Source organism: Carassius auratus, chromosome 29, assembly GCF_003368295.1.
Source record: "Carassius auratus strain Wakin chromosome 29, ASM336829v1, whole genome shotgun sequence".
NCBI lineage: Eukaryota > Metazoa > Chordata > Actinopteri > Cypriniformes > Cyprinidae > Carassius > Carassius auratus.
This window is the reverse complement of record NC_039271.1, coordinates 17921637-17940139: the sequence shown is the minus strand read 5'-3', so window position 1 is coordinate 17940139 and position 18503 is coordinate 17921637. Positions and strand designations below refer to the sequence as shown.

Below are 18503 nucleotides of genomic sequence, written 5' to 3'. Positions count from 1 at the left end.
TTGCATTTAAAGTTAATACAGTTTATAAATTAGTTTAAAACAGCTTTCAATTGAAAAAACAAAAAACAAAACAGTAAAGTATATATTAATTTACCATAAATATTCTGCAGTAAAAACAAACAAATAAAAAAACACCTGTAGTCTGTCCAGTGGGTGAAACAAAGACATTAACCAGAATGTCTCAGCTATCATCAAAATGATTTTGAAACTATTATAAAAAAAAAAAAAAACGCACATAAAGGTGGTTTAGGTATATATATATATATATATATATATATATATATATATATATATATATATATATCTGTTTCACGGTACATTAAGGTAAATACAACAGGAACATGAAAACTTTCTTAATGCATCTTCAAAATTGATGTGACTATTGGGAAGTGTATAGGCTTCTGCATGCAAACATCCTTCTCTGTGATTGGCCAGAGCGTTGACATCATCACCCTCCGCAGCTCCTCCCCCACTCTGCCCTGCACCAGGACCATCACTCGCATCCTTAGAGCATCAGCACGCCACAGCACGTCTTCTCCATCCTGATACACAAGGCTTGAAGCTTTGAGATTACAGTAATGGAGAGCTTGCTGGATAACCCAATGAAAGCCGTGCTTTATCTCAAAGAACTGACCACGATTGTACAAAACCAGCAGAGTCTGATTCAAACCCAGCGGCAACGGATCGACGAGCTGGAGAGGAAGGTTGAGGATCTGATCGGCGAGAACCGTCAGCTGAGAGATCCGCATCAATACCACCACCATCACAACCACCCATCCCCGCGGACCAGCAGCCCTCAGCCGGCCGCTCATCCGCACAAGCATTCGGCGACGCACGGTCAAGCCCAGTCGCAACAGCATCCGTCCAAACAGCCGCAGCATCCCCCGGCAGCTCTCATCCATCACCCGCAACATCTGCAGCTTGTACCGACATCCCCACCTACTCTCAAAGCGACACAGTCCAGCCCGGAGTCCGGGGAGAACGAGAAGAGGATCCCGTCCTGCAAGTCTTTGGTTCCGCAGACTCCTTCGACACTGTGCCGGTCCGTTGGACTCGCCAGGAAACCGGAGTGAGTAAAAATCACACTGACAAACGAACAGTAGCCTACATCACACTGAAGCTGCATTTATTTGCTTTCTGAAATCGGTACATTACAGAGTCTATTCGCTAAAGAGTAAAGGGTATGCAATTATAACTATAAATATTTACATTTCCATTGATACATTCTATCTAATAATAATAAATTTAATTTTAAGCACCTTTCAAGCATCACATGAAGCTGAAAATGCTTCATATATTAGAAGATAAAATCTATAAACCAAATACTAACAAATTACAAATAATGAAAGTATTATAGCCTATATAACACTTGGATGACATAAGGATGGATAATTTTACAGTGTATTACAATCAGGGTATTAAAAATTTTATTACAGTAAATTGGCATTAAATACCTTTATAAAGTATTACATATATAGAGAGAATATGAATCATGTGTACTGTAGATTAATTGTTTAAAAAATACATTAAGTTGTTAAATCAAGACATTAAGTTGGAAAATTAGTATATCTGACTGTTAAAAATGATGTTGATGATTTTTTAAAATATTATCTATAGTCTGAGTGATTCTGTTATACTAATTAATAGTTTTAAAGGGTTCATATGATGTGATTTCAGTTATTCCTTTCTCTTTGAAGTGTTACAAGCTCTTGGTGCATAAAAAAGATCTATAAAGTTGCAAAGACTAAAATCTCAAATCCAAAGAGAGATTCTTTATCAAAGTTAAGACTCGTCCACACCCACCAAAACGGCTTGTTCAAAAACGCCCCCATACCTCTATGTCACTATGTGGGAAGATTTACATAACGCCGTCCAAATTTTCACGCAAAGAAAGAAGGAGTAACTTTTATTCTCTCTGTTGCCACTGCTGCCATGTCGTGGAGTGACTGTGTGTTTTGCTGTGAAAGAGAAACTACTTGTTTGGCCTTCCAAAAGAGGACACTACTAGAAACCAGCAGTTCAGTTGTATTTCAACACTGTTCCAGAACAGTCCAACCCAAATATTTAGATGTGTGCAGTGCATTTTATGGAGGATGATGGCTGTTTCCTGGACCAGTAGCCTGCAATGCATCTGTGACACAATGGCTGTTTAAAGTCTGGCAGTTCAAACGCTGTAAGGACAGTCTGGCGCTTCTGACTCACAGATTGTAAGTACGCTATTTATATGTAATTAAATTGCCAATGATTATTCAAACTCAAGTTTTGAGCAGTGCAGAGCCGGCTTGTCTGTTGTTTCTCAGATCACAAATGCAAACATGGTTTCATATGCAATGTAATGCGTAAAAAGACAGTGTAAGTCATTATAATCAGTAAATATGTCACAACTGGATGCAACAAATACCTAATTGGTAATGGATTATATTGGTTTTGTCTCGTCTATAGATGTCTGAATCGCAAACAAATCTTTCTATTTAACCAGATCTTCTCGGTCGAACCAGTTCACCAAATCAAATGGTTCACGTCTCCAGTATGCACTAATCCACAAATTACTTAAGTTATTTGGTTTATCAATGTGCCTTACACTCCCTCTTGACGCAAAATAAACCAATATCCCGAGTTATTCAGTTACTCCTAACAGTACATTGACTGAACTGCTAAAAGAGAACCGATGATGGGATGTGGACGAGCAGAGCAGCTGGACTTAGTCTCGTGCTGCTGGCCTGGGAGACGGCATATGTTAAGGGATGTAACATTGCTGTCCCACGCTTGATGCATTCGCCCAATCGCACTGGATAGTTGGCCAATCAGAGCACATCTCACTTATACAAATCTACGCGTTTCAGAAGGCGGGGGATAGAGGAGAAACAATAATGTGCATTATATAGAAAATAATGTTTTTTTTTTTTTTTAACCTTAAACCACATAAGCACATTGTATTACACCAAATTTACCAAATAATGTTATTTTTAGCAGCATCATATGACCCCTTCTTTTTGAATAACTAGTATATACTACCACATGAAGAATAAGCAGCAGCTATACCTGACAAAACATTTTAGAGTGTAGAAATTGAAAATGCATCAAAGTTTACAGAATTACTATTCCAATTTCATGTATGTATGTGAATCAACTGAAACATTCTATGAATCATAATTTTGATAAATTGGTAGAAATTCCAAAATATCACAAAGCAATAACTAGTATTTTCAAAACCAATATGGCAATTATGGTCACCAAGAGGATAAAGTATCCTTGAAGAATGAAATTTTAACCTTTTAAATCCTCCGCAGCACACCTGTAATTTCCTATTGCAGGGAAACCTTCCAATACATGTAGGATTTTAAATATTACTCTATAGTGAATAAACTAGATACATTACTAGAGTATTTAAAAAAGATTGGATACAAAAATACTAACAATGTGTCATTACACAACTTTCTATCTGTAATCACATATTAAATACACTGCGTTCATAATTATTCAGTACTTATGTGAAATTAATAGGGACGCTTTAGTGCACCCTAGAACAAAGAAGTAGTAATATTTAATTTGATTTGATTGCTTTACACATGGTTCTGCAGATAATGAATATGAATTACAATCAATTCTGGATGTGAGTGTACTCTATAGATTTTTGGGGTGTTTTAACACACTGGCTTTTGTTAACACAACTCAAGAAAACCAACTCATACAGATTGCCTCAGTAAATCCTCTTTAATATCAAAGGTCATTTTATGGTACTTTCTACGAATCTGCTGAACAAATAATATCTGGCTTTATCTTGCTATGATGTTGTGGTGTAACTGGACTGATGACACTTACAATCTGAAAGTGGGAGAGTAAAATCATTTTCTTTAGGTATTAACTCGCAACCTGATTAAGATCAAATTTAAGACAAAAATAAAGTGAATACTGTAGAAAGTTATTAAATCAAATCAGCTGAGTAATAGAAGATATTAAAGAGATATCCCAAGTCCAGCATAAGTGTAGTTGACTTTTAATTGATTTTGATTGGTTGCTTCTTTTCTTTAAAAAAAAAAAAAGGTAAAAGAAAAACTGGCTTACAGTGAGGCACTTGATCCCACAGTTGACCCTATAAACTGTAAAATACTCATTGTTTCAATAGTATAGCCACAGGACATAAACAATATGCATTGTAACATGATTTTAGTGTGACAAAATCACTTTCTTACCTTTTCTGTGTAAAATGTTATACAATACATGATAATGTATATGGCAATATAATGTGACAATATAATACTAAAACCCTAAAACGACTGTAAAAATGATGAAAACAACATTTCAGCTCAAATAACACTAAATTGTAGCAGAAGATTAAATAAAAGCGCTTTTATAAATTTCGAAGCATCGCACCTCTGCTTTTACTTAAAAAAAGCAGCCCCTTTACACATTACGATAATGTGCAAACATCAGAATGCATGCAGTGCAAACATCAGAATGCATGCTGTTTACTAATCATGCATTATGGTAAAAGTTGTTTGTCACACTTAAATCAAACTGAATGTATGAATTAAAAAAAAAAAAAAAAATTACATACTAAACTTGCATAGGAGATCACCTGGCACAGCATTACACTTGCAATGTGGAGGCTTTCAGTACGAGTCCTGTGAAACAATAGTCATGAAAAGAGCTCAAAAGAAGCTAACATTGCATAGTTGCTTTAGCAAATGAGTTTTGATACCACACTTGCTTTTGTTAACCCTGTTGGTCTGGTTTAGGGAAGGGATTAGTTTAGGTTTATAATTATTTTAAAATACAACAAAGCGTTAAGCTTTTAGCGTCACTCACCGGATTTTTCAATAGGACAGATGCCAGACGTTTTTATTCACCTAAAGGGATGTGAACATATTAGATATAAGATATACCTGTAACTTATTTGGTAGGTTCTCTTCAAACATTGGAAAGTGAAAACTGACCACAGAAATGTTGATGTTAGCATTGCTTTAAGAAAAACTGAGAATGCAACATAATTGCTTTGCATTAGTAATCTGACACATCTGAGTTGATTTGAGTTTGGTTGTATCTTGGATTTGAGGCTTTATCTCCTTAAAACCATCCACTTAAGAAGGATATATAATGTTTTTTTTTTTTTTTTTTTGTGCATATACCAGATGTCACAGTGAGTCACCACAGCTGGGATCTGAAAGAGCACAGGTCAGATGAACCTGCGTGCTGCGGAATTAATGTGCTAACTAAGATTAATGGTAGTCATAAATCACACTTGAAAGTTAAAATGGAAGGATAAAATTAATAAGCCACAAGGGAATGTTGGTTAGACTGTATGCTACTATATACATATATATATATATATATATATATATATATATATATATATATATATATATATATATATATACACACACACACAAACACACACACGCACACACACACACACACACACACACGCATATATGCCCAGTGTACTTGGGTATGCAGTGACAACATAAACTCACATTTAATTAGATTAAGAAACTAGTTCTCAATTTTAACCACCACCTTTGGCATCATCAACTTTCCCTTTACCAGTTAGACATTTTGAAAGCCAAAACTGTTTAAGATCTCAGTGAGAGTCTGGTGTAACTGATAGGCAGATGTGATTTTATAGCATTACACACTGAATGACAGATGGCATACCTTAGAAATATGTTATATTTCTGAATGCATGTTTTATAAGGGAGTGTTTATATTTACTTACCATATTGATTGCAGTATTGGGTAATAGTGGCATTTAGAAGACCTGGATTATATAAGTCCTTAATTTGAATAATGCACATGCTAATTGTTAGTTGAGGCCTACATATCTGTAGGCCAATATTTTCCAGTCAGCAGCTTAATATATTTCTCAGCTGATGTCACAGACCTCAAAGCACACATGCACTCAGGTTTAAACGCCATCTGTTGTATTTGGCATCTGTGTTTGCTGAAATATCCTGGAACACAGAATGATTGGAATGCTAAGAATATACTATAAAGCAGCACGTCCAAATATGCTATAAAACCCTACGTTTTTTCATAATTGAGTTCCATGAAATGTAATCTAAAGTCAGCAACTGTTCTAAATGGAGAACTCCTTTGGCTGTAATTAATATTAATGAAATATATGTTTTTAAATTTTGTTGCCTCAAATTATACATCCGTCTTTTGCTATGCAACCAAATTAACCAAATAGGACTTTTTGTGGGAGAGCAGCCTCCGGCTTCAAATATGAATGAAACATACACTGCATGAAAATGTTTGGTGCTCCATAATGTTCCCTTTGCCTCATTTTGGATACCCCATAAAAAAAATAAAAAAATAAAAAAATAAATAAAAGAAAAACCCCAGGTCATGCAAAGACTATCTTGTAACTTTGCATGTAAATTTGGATTTATTCACACTGGTCTCTACTTGAACACACTTGCCAGAAGAAAGTGTGGGCGACAAATTGACATTTTATTAAAAGTGGAGAGACATGTCCCACACATACCTTGTGTATTTTTACGCCCATGCTCCCACATATCATGTTTTCATGCCATTTTAAGTCTTATTTTCACATAAACAAGTGGTTGTGTTTCATTTTTAAAATGAGTCTTCCCATTAAAGCTGCGGTAGGGAACTTTTGACGCTCTGGCGGTTAATAAACAGAACTGCTTGCGTCTTGTGGTAGAACATCGTAGCCGGAACTACTTCTCTCTGTTTATGTCTATGAAGAATCACAAAGGTACTGGGTTACTCCACCGCGGTACCCCCGAAGCAATCTAAAATAGTCCGAATATAAACACTTATTATAGGTGCACCCTAGTGATTCCAAAAACACGGTTTGGAAAATTGATTCATGGTGTACTCGCTTATTATATACATTTTTCTACATTTTGAACACAAAGTTACGGACCGCAGCTCTGATTGGTTGTTTTTTACTGGGAGCGATGATATTCCTGCAAATGGCAATAGGACCACTGGGAGGAGCCAGAGGACCTTCATTTTTTTCACAGATTATCTGTCTCATATTCTACTGTCAGGACATAATGACAGGTTTAATAAATATGTAAAAAATATTTTTTTTTACAAAAGTTCCCTACTGCACCTTTAACACCATTATATTTTAATTCAAGCTAATTAGCTTATGAGCACAAACACAAGAGACAGGATTTATTGCATGGAACAAAGGCAAACATAACCAGTCATAATGAATCATATCAATATTTCACATGACTTTACCCCATTAGTTCTCTTTTTTGATGAAAGTGAAGTTTAAAGAACACATTCATTGTTTAAAATAAAATCATTATTTCTAACTCTGACAATGAGAACATGTCCTTTTCATTTGCTAAATTGGCTATTGAAACTAATTTAATGCGTGTTTTCATGGAAACAAGAACATTCCCTAGTGTCACAGGCTGAAGAATCACACGACAGGGTTTAGTGCAAAAGTGAAACCCCGGAGGTGCTTTGAGTGGTGCTGAATCCTGTAGTGTCCGGTGCTCGTCCTCGGTGCCACGGGATCCTGTTTGCCGGCCGCCTGAGTGCAAGGGGACTTGGTGTCCGGTGCTCGGTTGGCGGGCTGGTCGATCCGCAGCTTTCTGGAGGGACAAGAGACACAACGTTAGTTTCAGTCATCTGAAGATCCTCTTCTCTCATGTCACCTTCAGGCGCAGTGTTTATAGTCCTCTCCTCAGCCGCTTCAGCTGAGACCGATCAGCCCGCTGTGATTGCGTGCAGGTTAATCTCCCTCGTTGCCAGGGCGACGCTGATAGGTGCCCAGGACACTGCTCACATCCCCCCCCCCCAAGCGTCGTTCTGGCTCCTCGGGCGAGGGGGGAGGTGGGGGCTGGGGGAGGAAGAGTACCTGACAGACCTGTGAAAGCTGTCCACAGGCGGGAGAGGCCATCCGCATTGGCGTTGGCGGTTCCAGCTCGATGTCGCACATCAAAGTGGAAGTCCTGAAGCACCAGGAACCACCGAGTCACCCGGGCATTGGTGTCCTTAGCCCGGGCCATCCACTGTAACGGGGCATGATCGGTGAAGAGGGTGAACTTCCGTCCCAGTAGGTAATATTTCAGCTCCAGGACTGCCCACTTGACGGCCAGCGCCTCCTTCTCCACTGCTGCATACCGTTGTTCTGTTGTGGACAGCTTTCGGCTGATGTAGACCACCTTGTGCTCCTCACTATCTTGCACTTGGGACAGGATGGCTCCCAACCCGGTGTCGGATGCGTCCGTCTGCAATAAGAAGGGACAGTTAAAGTCGGGAGCGCGCAACACTGGCTCAGACGTAAGCGCTACCTTTACCCTCCTGAACGCCTCTTCTTCTGGGGTTCCCCACTTTACCTTCTCCGGCTGTCCCTTCTTAGTGAGGTCTGTCAGGGCTGTCGCTAGGGGAGAGAAGTTAGGGATGAAACATCTGTACTATCCGGCCAACCCCAAGGAGGCCCGTACCTGTTTCTTGGTGGAGGGCCTCGGGGCCGAGAGAATGGCTGTCACTTTTCCCTGTTGCGGACGGATCAGGCCCCGGCCCACCTGGAACCCGAGGTACTGTGCTACAGGTAGGGCGAGGTGGCATTTCTTGGGGTTGGCGGTGAGCCCTACCCGCCGTACGCCGCTTACCCAGCATAAGCTTGATGGGGTCTCAGCACGATGTCCATCATCCTCTGGAAGGTAGCTGGAGCCCCGTGCAGTCCGAAGGGAGAACCCGGTACTGCCAGTGGCCAGTGGGGGTGGAGAAGGTGGTCTTCGGTTTGGCGGTCTCTGTTAACGGTACCTGCCAATAGCCCTTGGTGATATCGAGCATGGATATGAACTGGGCTCTCCCCAGCTGCTCCAGCAGCTCATCAGCACGGGGCATCGGGTATCCGTCTAACTCAGAGACCTCGTTTAGGCAGCGGAAGTCGTTACAGAACCGGAGGGTGCCGTCCGGTTTTTGGGACCATGACTATGGGACTGGACCAAGGACTGCGGGAGGGCTCGATCACCCCTAGCTTCAGCATCTCTTGTACCTCCCCTTGGACTGCGTGTCGCTGGTCCTCCGGGATTTGACAGGGCCGCTGTCGCACAATGGTCCCTTGTGGTGTGCGGACGTCATGCTGCAGTAGGTTGGTACGCCCAGGCCGTGGGGAGAACACATCAGAGAACTGACCGACCAGATGTTGGAGCTTGGTCTTCTGGTGCGGCCAACAGGTGGGGGCTGACGTCAACAACCACGGGCGAGGAGGCGGCTAGGGCCGCAACCTGAGTCCTCGTCCCCTCCCAGCGCTTCAGGAGATTGATGTGGTACAGTTGGCTTTCCTTCCGGCGCCCCGGCTGGCGTACTCTGTAAGTCACGGGCCCCACCTTCTCTGCGATGATGTACGGGCCTTGCCATATGGTGAGGCATTTACATGCCGCTGTTGGGACGAGCACTAAGACGTAGTCACCTGGCTGGAATTCCCGTGGCTGGGCCGCCCGGTCGTATCGTTGACGTTGAGCTTCTTGGGCGGCCGCCAGGAGCTCCCGGATTTGGGGCATGACACAGTCGATTCTCTCCCTCATCTCCCTCACGTGCTTGATCGTGGTTCGATGGGCGGTCGGCTGCTGCTCCCAGGCCTCTCGGGCGACATCAAGCAGGCCACGGGGCTGCCGCCCAAACAGAAGCTTGAATGGGGTGAATCCTGTGGAGGCCTGGGGGACTTCCCGGATGCCAAAGAGGACGTATGGCAGCATTTGATCCCAATCCCGTTGGTCACCCGCAGCCACGCGGCGGAGCATCTGCTTTAAGGTTTTGTTGAACCTTTCAATCAGCCCATCGGTCTGCGGGTGATACACGGTGGTCCGAAGCGGCTTGACCTTTAGGAGGTGACAGAGGTCAGCCATCGTCCGGGACACGATGGGGGTGCCCTGGTCGGTCAGTATCTCCTGGGGTATGCCGACCCGGCTGCACAGCAGGAAGAGCTCCTGGGCGATGGCTTTGGATGTGGATTTGCACAGTGGAATGGCTTCGGGGGTACCGTCCTTTGGCAGTCTGGGCAGGCCTGACAAAACCGCTTGATCTTCGCCTCCATGCCTCTCCATGTCTCAATGGAACCTGTCCCGGACTCATTGAGTGGTGTTTTGCGATCCCAGGTGGAAACAAGGAGGACTGGACCAGTCTTACCGCACTTCCCGAGTCCAACAGGGCTGTATATGGTCAGCCGTTAATGGAAACCTCGGTCTGGGGTGCCCCTCGTGGTGGCTCCAAATGGACAGCACAGCCTGCCAGCCAGGCGCGATTGGGAGAGGGTGGTGGCTCCGTGTGCATCGGCTCATCCTGTATGCCGGGAACCGCCGACCTGCTGACTGTGTGCTGGGTGCCCTCTGGCATGCGTCGCTCCTGGTACACCCTCCGGGGAAATGTCGGTGCTCGCTCCCCAGTCTCTCGTCACATCGTCATCTCCGCTAGCTCAACGGCCTCGACGAGCTCTCCCACGGTGTGGGGATTCCTCATTCCGGCCCCCTACCAAGGGGCCGTGGTAGGGCGCACAAATACCGGTCCACGACGACACGTTCGGCCACTTGGGCGGCACTGGGGCTCCCGGCGAGTAACCAATGATGGGCGAGGCGGCTGAGTTCGGCTGCTTGGGCGCGGGCTGGCAACCGACTATTATACTCCCAGGCTTGGAACAATTGGGCCGCGGCAATGGGAGACAAACCCACGCGCCCTAATATTTCCTTCCATAGTTCATCATAGGATTCCTTTTGGCAGGCTGGCATGGAAAAGTAGGCCTGCTGGGGTTCCCCGGTTAACAACGGTGCCAGTATCCGCGCCGACTCTTCCCGGGGCCAGTCCTCTCGAGCGGCGATGGTTTCAAACATTCCCAGATAATGCTCTATATCGTCGTGGACGGTCATCTTCGGCAGGAGCTGGGTGGCTTGTGTGCGGGGGTCCGGCAGCGGGGCCCGCTGAGCGGCCGTGAAGCGGAGAGCGGCGACCTCACACTCTGTTTCGCCCTGTCGAGTGGCCATTTGCTCGACGATCTGCTGCTGTCGAATGCTTATTTCCGTCAGGTGCTTGAGAAGCTCTTCCATAGCTGGGGAGGGAGTCACCGCCTGACGAGAAAGCAGAGGGGGGAAAAAAACAACTTGGTGAACCAGTACAATCATGTGAGTCGGTGATCCTTCAGTAATTTGCCCGCATTCTCCACCAGTGTCACGGGCTGAAGAATCACACACATTAGTGCAAAAGTGGAGCCCCAGAGGGTGTGTTTATTGAGAGGTGCTTTGAGTGGTGCTGAACCCTGTAGTGTCCGGTGCTCGTCCTCGGTGCCACGTGATCCTGTTTGCCGGCCGGCTAAGTGCAAGGGGACTTGGTGTCCGGTGCTCGGTTGGCGGGCTGGTCGATCCGCAGCTTTCTGGAGGGACAAGAGACACAACGTTATTTTCAGTCATCTGAAGATCCTCTTCTCTCATGTCACCTTGAGGCGCAGCGTTTATAGTCCTCTCCTCAGCCGCTTCAGCTGGGACCGATCAGCCCGCTGTGATTGCGTGCAGGTGAATCTCCCTCGTTGCCACGACACGGCTCACACTAGTGATCCCAAACTTTTGAACAGTAGTGTATATAAAATAATACTTATTACAGAAATAATATACTTTAAAAGACTATACTGTACTTGTCACAGATATCACATAAGACAGGATGTGAACTCCACAGTGTTTATTTAAAGGGGGGGTGAAATGCTCGTTTTCACTCAATATCCTGTTAATCTTGAGTACCTATAGAGTAGTACTGCATCCTTCATAACTCCAAAAAGTCTTTAGTTTTAATATATTCATAAGAGAAAGATAGTCTGTACCGATTTTTCCTGGAAAAACATGAGTGGCTGGAGGCGTGACGTGTGGGCGGAGCTAAAGAATCACGAGCGCCAGTAGGCTTTTGCGTTGAGCGCGTCTGGAAGCTGTGACAACGTGAGGACAAAACCAACCAAAACAAACCATGGCTAACAGTCAGATTCAGCGTATATTTATGATCCAGAATCAGATCCAGAGGCTGAAATTTAACAAGAGCAGCATCAGCAACAATGTCTCTATGTGGTATGTACTGAAACTGTATATATTTGCTTAGCGGTTTTGGAAAATGACTAAGTTCCACTTTGTCGTCTTTTTTTTTTTTTTTTTTAAGCTGTAACGTTACATGTGGAAAGTGCAGTTTGATGACAACATCGCATGTTGTTTACTTGATGTGCTTACGCGCCGATAGCTAAGTTAACAACACAGAGATATTTGAAGCAGTTTTACTCGCGCAGTTTGATGACAACATCGCATGTTGTTTACTTGATGTGCTTACACGCCGATAGCTAAGTTAATAACACAGAGATATTTGAAGCAGTTTTACTCACCGCATGCGGTTCCAACACACGATCGTGACCCTTTTTCGTTGGGACTGCATTATCCTTAAGAAATAAACGATGTGCAAACCCGTCGTCAAACGGCGTCAAAGCATCTTCGAAATGCAGGGGAACAAACACAAACACTTGCACAACTCCGTTGATGCTCTGTAAAAATAAACTCCATCCACTGGTCCCTTAATGCGGTTTCTCTTTTGGTAATCTGTGCAGGGTTGTCTTGCCCTGGCAACCAAAAACACACGTCTTTTGTGACATTTCGCGACGCTCTCGCTCTGATCAGTGAAGTCTGTTGTGCTCTCAGTGTTGTGCCATACGGGAGCGCGCGCTCTTCCGGCAGACTTGCCCTCAGGACCCATATAAGGAAATTCCGCTCCATCTAATGTCACACAGAGCCATACTCGAAAAAAACTTTCCGAAACTTGTGACAAACCGGAAGGAGTATTTTTGGAACAGAAATACTCCTTCAAACGTACAACTTAATTTTTGAAACTTTGTCCATGTTTAGCATGGGAATCCAACTCTTTAACAGTGTTAAAAACTCAGTATGCATGAAATAGCATTTCACCCCCCCTTTAAAGAATGGAGATTACTGATGGAGCAGTGATAAACAGTGATGATATGCGCATGGAGTAACACAGTATTTGGTTGCAAGTAATGTGAAGTTATGTGCATTAATTTAAGCAGCATAAATGTTAAGCCTATGTTCTTGTGTTTATATTTTCTCTAAGCTACACAGTTTTACACCATATTTTAGATTTGAAACATTTAACAGGTGTGCAGTGTTATTCATATAATATGAATTATGTGTTATTTTATCCTAAAGAAATGGTGGTTTACTTTTCATTGGAGTATAAAAAGTGGTAGCCTATTTTAGCGAGCTAGACTACGAACATGGATCTATATGCAAAATGTGAATTTTCTTACATATTAGGCTTATATTTGTCACAAGTACGTTTTTATTTAGATTTTAAAAATCCTTTAATAAAACAGCATGCATTATTAAAACTGAAAAGAATGGACGGATTAATAAAGTGTCCTCATGTATAAACAAGTTTTCTCATTATAATAATAAGTACACATGATGTAAAAAAAAAGCTTAACTAATTGTCAACTTCAATGATTTGAAAGGGAGACGCCTGTAAAAAAAAAAAAAAAAAAAATAAAAAAAATATATATAATAAAAATTGCAGGAGTGAATGCGGGAGTGAATACTATTACTATTACTACTAACTCTAACTATATAATGCTGAGTGCGACACAATACATTTATTCCTATTTGTCTACATTTTTTATCGTCATTACAAATCTTGTTTGGATTTATTTTGTATGATTGCAAGTAAAGAATAATTAACTTTGTAATTCATACGCAAAATGCTAAACTTCAATCATGTATTTAGCATTTTATAATTATTTGTACAATAATATTTAACTTAACCTGCTTTGTATCTGTATTATTTAATACAAAAGAGGTTTATGAAAACACGTTTATGAGAGTCATGCATCCGTTTAATCTTAATCAAAAACAACTAATGATCAATGGATTGGAGTGACATCAGCAAGATGACTTTAAAACATCAAATTGCCTTCAATTTACAGGTTATAACTGCATCTGTTTTGGTTGTAGAATTGTGAAGATTTTTTTTTAGTGTGGATTCCATACTGTAACCTAAAAGAAATGTGGTCTGTTACTATTCATATTCAAGTGTTTGTGTGTAAACTTATTAAAGGGTTAGATCACCTGGAAAAAAAAATGTCCATGTTCTACTCACCCTCAAAGCATCTTAGGTGTATAATTCCTAGGTCAAGTTATATTTACAATGGTCCTGTGTTACGATCGGAACCCAGGGAAACACAGTAGACGAGAGATCCAAATGCAGTGTGGTTTTAATGGGTAGTCCAAATCAGAATCCAACAAGCAAGGGTCAAAACCATAAATCCATCCAAACAACAAACAAACTCGGAAGACGAGGAAACTGAGTGACGGAGTGAAAGGACTCCATGAAGACAAACAATAAAAGACCAGTAAATATAAGCAGGGTAATGACTATCAAGGGATGACACCTGAGTGCAATTAACAGGAGTGCAATTACTGTGATGAAGGGACAAGACTTTGTGGGAATTGTAGTGCCTACCGTGAGGTGCCTATGGGGAAGTGAGACCACTAGTGGAGACTCAGGGAAACAGAAACCAGACAGCATGACATCAGTTTCGGACACACAAAGCTAAACTGCACCTGCTTTTAGTGCTTTGCATTTCAGCACGAGCTCAACATGTTCACGCAGTGTACACAAAAATAAGGGTACATCTTTAACAGTTCCGAATGAAATATTAATCTTATCTGTATGAGCAGAAATGACAGCATACTTCAAGTTGTTTCCACTTTTATGAAGAACAGAATGACGTGATCGCACTGGCGCCTCTGTGCATTAACTTCCACTATTCACAGAAATGCTTAGATATATGCCTAACAGTGCACTTTTAAATGTTTAAACTAACACTTTAATATGCTTTAAGTGTTCTGTCTCTACAGATTTTATTTTAAGCAATGATCGTGATGATATGAGAAGTCTAAATTGATCAAATATGATCAACTCAGCTGTCTGCAGTTATCTGCTTGGTCATCACAAAAAAAAAAAAAAAACAAGGTTCCAAATATTTTTCTAAAATAATTAATAATGAAAAAATAAGAAATCTAACTTTTCAATTAAAGACAAAGCTGAAATATTTTAATGGCGAGAGAGAAAAAAGACACGAGGATACTGTTTAGCTGTCGGCCAAAGGCAGCTATAGGGCTTAGGTTTGAGGCCGGTACAAGGCTCTACCCGATTTCTGTGTTTGAAAACAAATGTTGTGAATCAGGACTTGTTTTCTAATTAAATTACAATTTTTTAAGTTGTATTGTGTTGACTAATTTATTTATTGATTTATTTTACATTTTATGTATTTTATGGAGCAAGGCCCAACTATACACAACCATATTATTCATTTATAATTTTTATTTATTGTATATTATTATTTAAACATATTTTAATTAATACAAAGAAACAATAAAAAGTTATATATATTTTTTTTTAATTTATGGACATAATTTTCTGCATGTCATGGGCTCTGTATAGAATTTTTTTTTAAATATGGCCAGATAACGAATAAATATGTGTGACTTGCTAAAATAAATAAGCAAATTATTAAATGTAAGTTTCAAGCCTTTCATAATTTGTGACATTTAATGTAACTATAATGCCAAAATATGTGTTAGAACTAAGCCTAGCCAATAACACACAACAATAAGCCATCTTTTCAATTGTTTTATTTTTTTACATTGCATAATGCACAAATCCTTAAATGTAATCTAAATATTCCAAGTTAATATCCTACCTTTCTGGAGTGGTGGTACTTGTGGCAGTAATAGGCGTTTTGTTTGGCCACATACTATACTGACAATGGCCATTAGGATTCCAGGAGTAAATTTGGATATATTTAATGTAGATAATGACAAACCATGGGAGATACTCCAGGAACACCTTGTTAATAAAGTTCTGGAATTTAGAGGGCACTGGCCAACCTATATGGCACTACCTGGTATAAATAATGTCCTGTTGGCATGACGAATGTGGCATTCCACTTGTCCCCCTTCCATATTCAAACAAGGTTGTAAGCATTCCATAGGTATAGATTTGAGAATGCTCTTGCCACAATGAATTGTTTAAATGCGGCAGGGCCAGGAGAAATGGATAACGGAATTATATTGTGATATAAAATAAATAACTAAAATATTTCAATGTTTCTTGGATTTGTTTAATTGTAAAATAAGTCATAAAAAAAGTTGATCAACGTGTTTCGGCTTGACATAGTCTTCTTGAGGACACATATCCATTACTAACACAAGCATTCTTAAACTTACTACAATAAGTGGATCATCAAAATAGCCTGTTCTTCCATTCTCTGAGTGATTGACTGCTTTTTACCACTAGTCGTTGCTGTCGGAAACAATCGACTACTCGAGCATGCATTAACCATAATGTATGCATAGAGTTTGCAAGTAGGTTGTGAATTTTTGGATTACAATATTGCGTATAGCTGTTACCTTCTATGACCTTATCTATGTTGCATGTAAAATTAAAATATGTAATGTAATAATTAGGGGTGTGTCCGAAGCATACCTTATTCGGAATGGCAAGGATAATGGCTTCAAAAACTAATAATATTTAAAGATATTCAAAGTTTGTTCTCTTTCCCTTATGAGTGGCATCAGCTCTGAAAGCTGCATTTAAGCAGCTCCAGACAGGTTCTTGTCTTCACTTTTTGCAAAGGGACACAGGGACACAAGTTTGTTTTGGAGTTTCTCTCAAATGAGGACAAAGTTGTTTTTCTAATTTGGCTGTAATGCTCAGAACACATGTCCCTGCAGGGAGGAAGGAAAAGTTTTTACTAGAAATGGGATTAATGTGATGGAAAGATATAAGGGCATGAGGGAAGGTGGAGGAAGCCTGGTTTTCAGAAATGTTCTTGATGAGTGATGACAGCAAGGAGATGAAAGTTTGACCTAATTTGTGTGGTAATTAGATTTTTTTGTGACTCATTTAATATTTTCCCCATTTTTCCCTTGCACAGAGAATAAAGAAGGGATGGGGAAATATTGGGAAAAAAAGGAATACTTTGATAAAGGCATGGTATGGGTCAGGATCAAACCTGTGTTGTCTACAATAGCACCACAGCTCAATGTTTTTTAAAGCAATATTGGTACCACTTTACAATACATTTCCATTGGTTAACTAAATAAGTCATTACCATAACCATAATGATCCTAAAAATAAATTTGCCATTTTGGGGATTAAATCATGAAGTATAGATATGTAGATCTGTACATTTTGTAAACTTGCAAACCTCCTCGACAGTTGCAGTTTGTGACTTTACCCTCCCTTTAAGTCACTCCTTCCAATTCTAATTACTGTTTGATTATGCACGTGCGTGTATGTGTGCGTGCGTGTGTCTGTCTGTGTGGAGTGGGCTATTGAGGTACAGGTTGCTCTTGGGCATCCCTCTGGCTCTGAAGTGCTGCCTCAGGTGCGACCCACAACATCGGCAGCTCTCACCTCAATAAGAACACACAGGTGTTCGCCCAAGTGATCTGACTTGTACTTTTACACACACACACACATTTACATCTTCTATAAATATGAATACACAAACATGCATATTCCCTCCGGCATGCACCTACTCCCTGTCTGCTCCTTGGCTCCTATGTGGCTCCCCATTTCTCTCCATTTTTGTCTGCAGCTGAGGATCTACAGGATAGCAGTGTGTAAGACTGGTCTGTGATAGAAATGAAGGAAAGCTCTATCTATGCCATTCATAGTACACTTAAAATTGTTTTGATTAATGTATTTTTTTTTTCAGTAATACATCCTAACTATGTTATTCACCTGATTTTATTGTAAGAATGAGCTGGTCCATTTGTAACTTGAATGCTTGAGGCTTCTGGTGTCAGCTGCTTTTAGTTATTTTTAGCTGTTCAAAAATAGTCTGTTATGCTGCTTGATATTGCAAACTACTATATTGTATTGTATTGTATTATATATATATATATATATATATATATATATATATATATATATATATATATATATATATATATATATATATATATATATATATAATAAACACTGCTTTGTTGCACAAATAGTACTGTTATTGTTCTCCTTATTTTATATCCATAAATATACTTTATACATTATTGAATATACAGTTAATTATTTTACGTTACATTAAAACTTGTGTCTCTATATAATTAACTAAACATCTTCATATGAACAACCAGTCGGTTATTACATGGAATTCTCACAAACCTTTGCAACATAACAGCAATGGTTTTTGGTCTAGTTAGATTCAAATATGATCTGAAGAAAGACTTTAGTTTCACTGAGTGAGACACGTTAATTTAGCTATCACTCAGACTTATTCAAGTGAGTGAACCAATTTGTGATTTGTTTTGAATTAATAATTTGAGACACATTGCAAAAGGAAGAGGTGATGTGATCGGACATTCTTTCTTTCTCTCTCATCGTGCAGTTAGGACTGCAAGGTCACAACTAAGCTATAGCGTGATTCCTTTTGCCCTGGTGTTGATGACAAATGTAGATTTCTGTAGAGA

At 40.6% G+C, this 18503-nt stretch overlaps 1 protein-coding gene across 1 annotated transcript in view; it reads left to right on the top strand.

Moving 5' to 3' along the window:
- Positions 1 to 473: 473 nt before the first annotated feature.
- The window catches only part of LOC113048251 (IQ motif and SEC7 domain-containing protein 3), a 198298-nt gene continuing 180268 nt past the window's right edge, over positions 474 to 18503 (top strand). The window contains 1 exon segment of the mRNA XM_074559827.1: positions 474 to 1069. Within this exon segment, the coding sequence (XP_074415928.1) occupies positions 579 to 1069 (491 nt within the window). The 5' untranslated portion in view covers positions 474 to 578.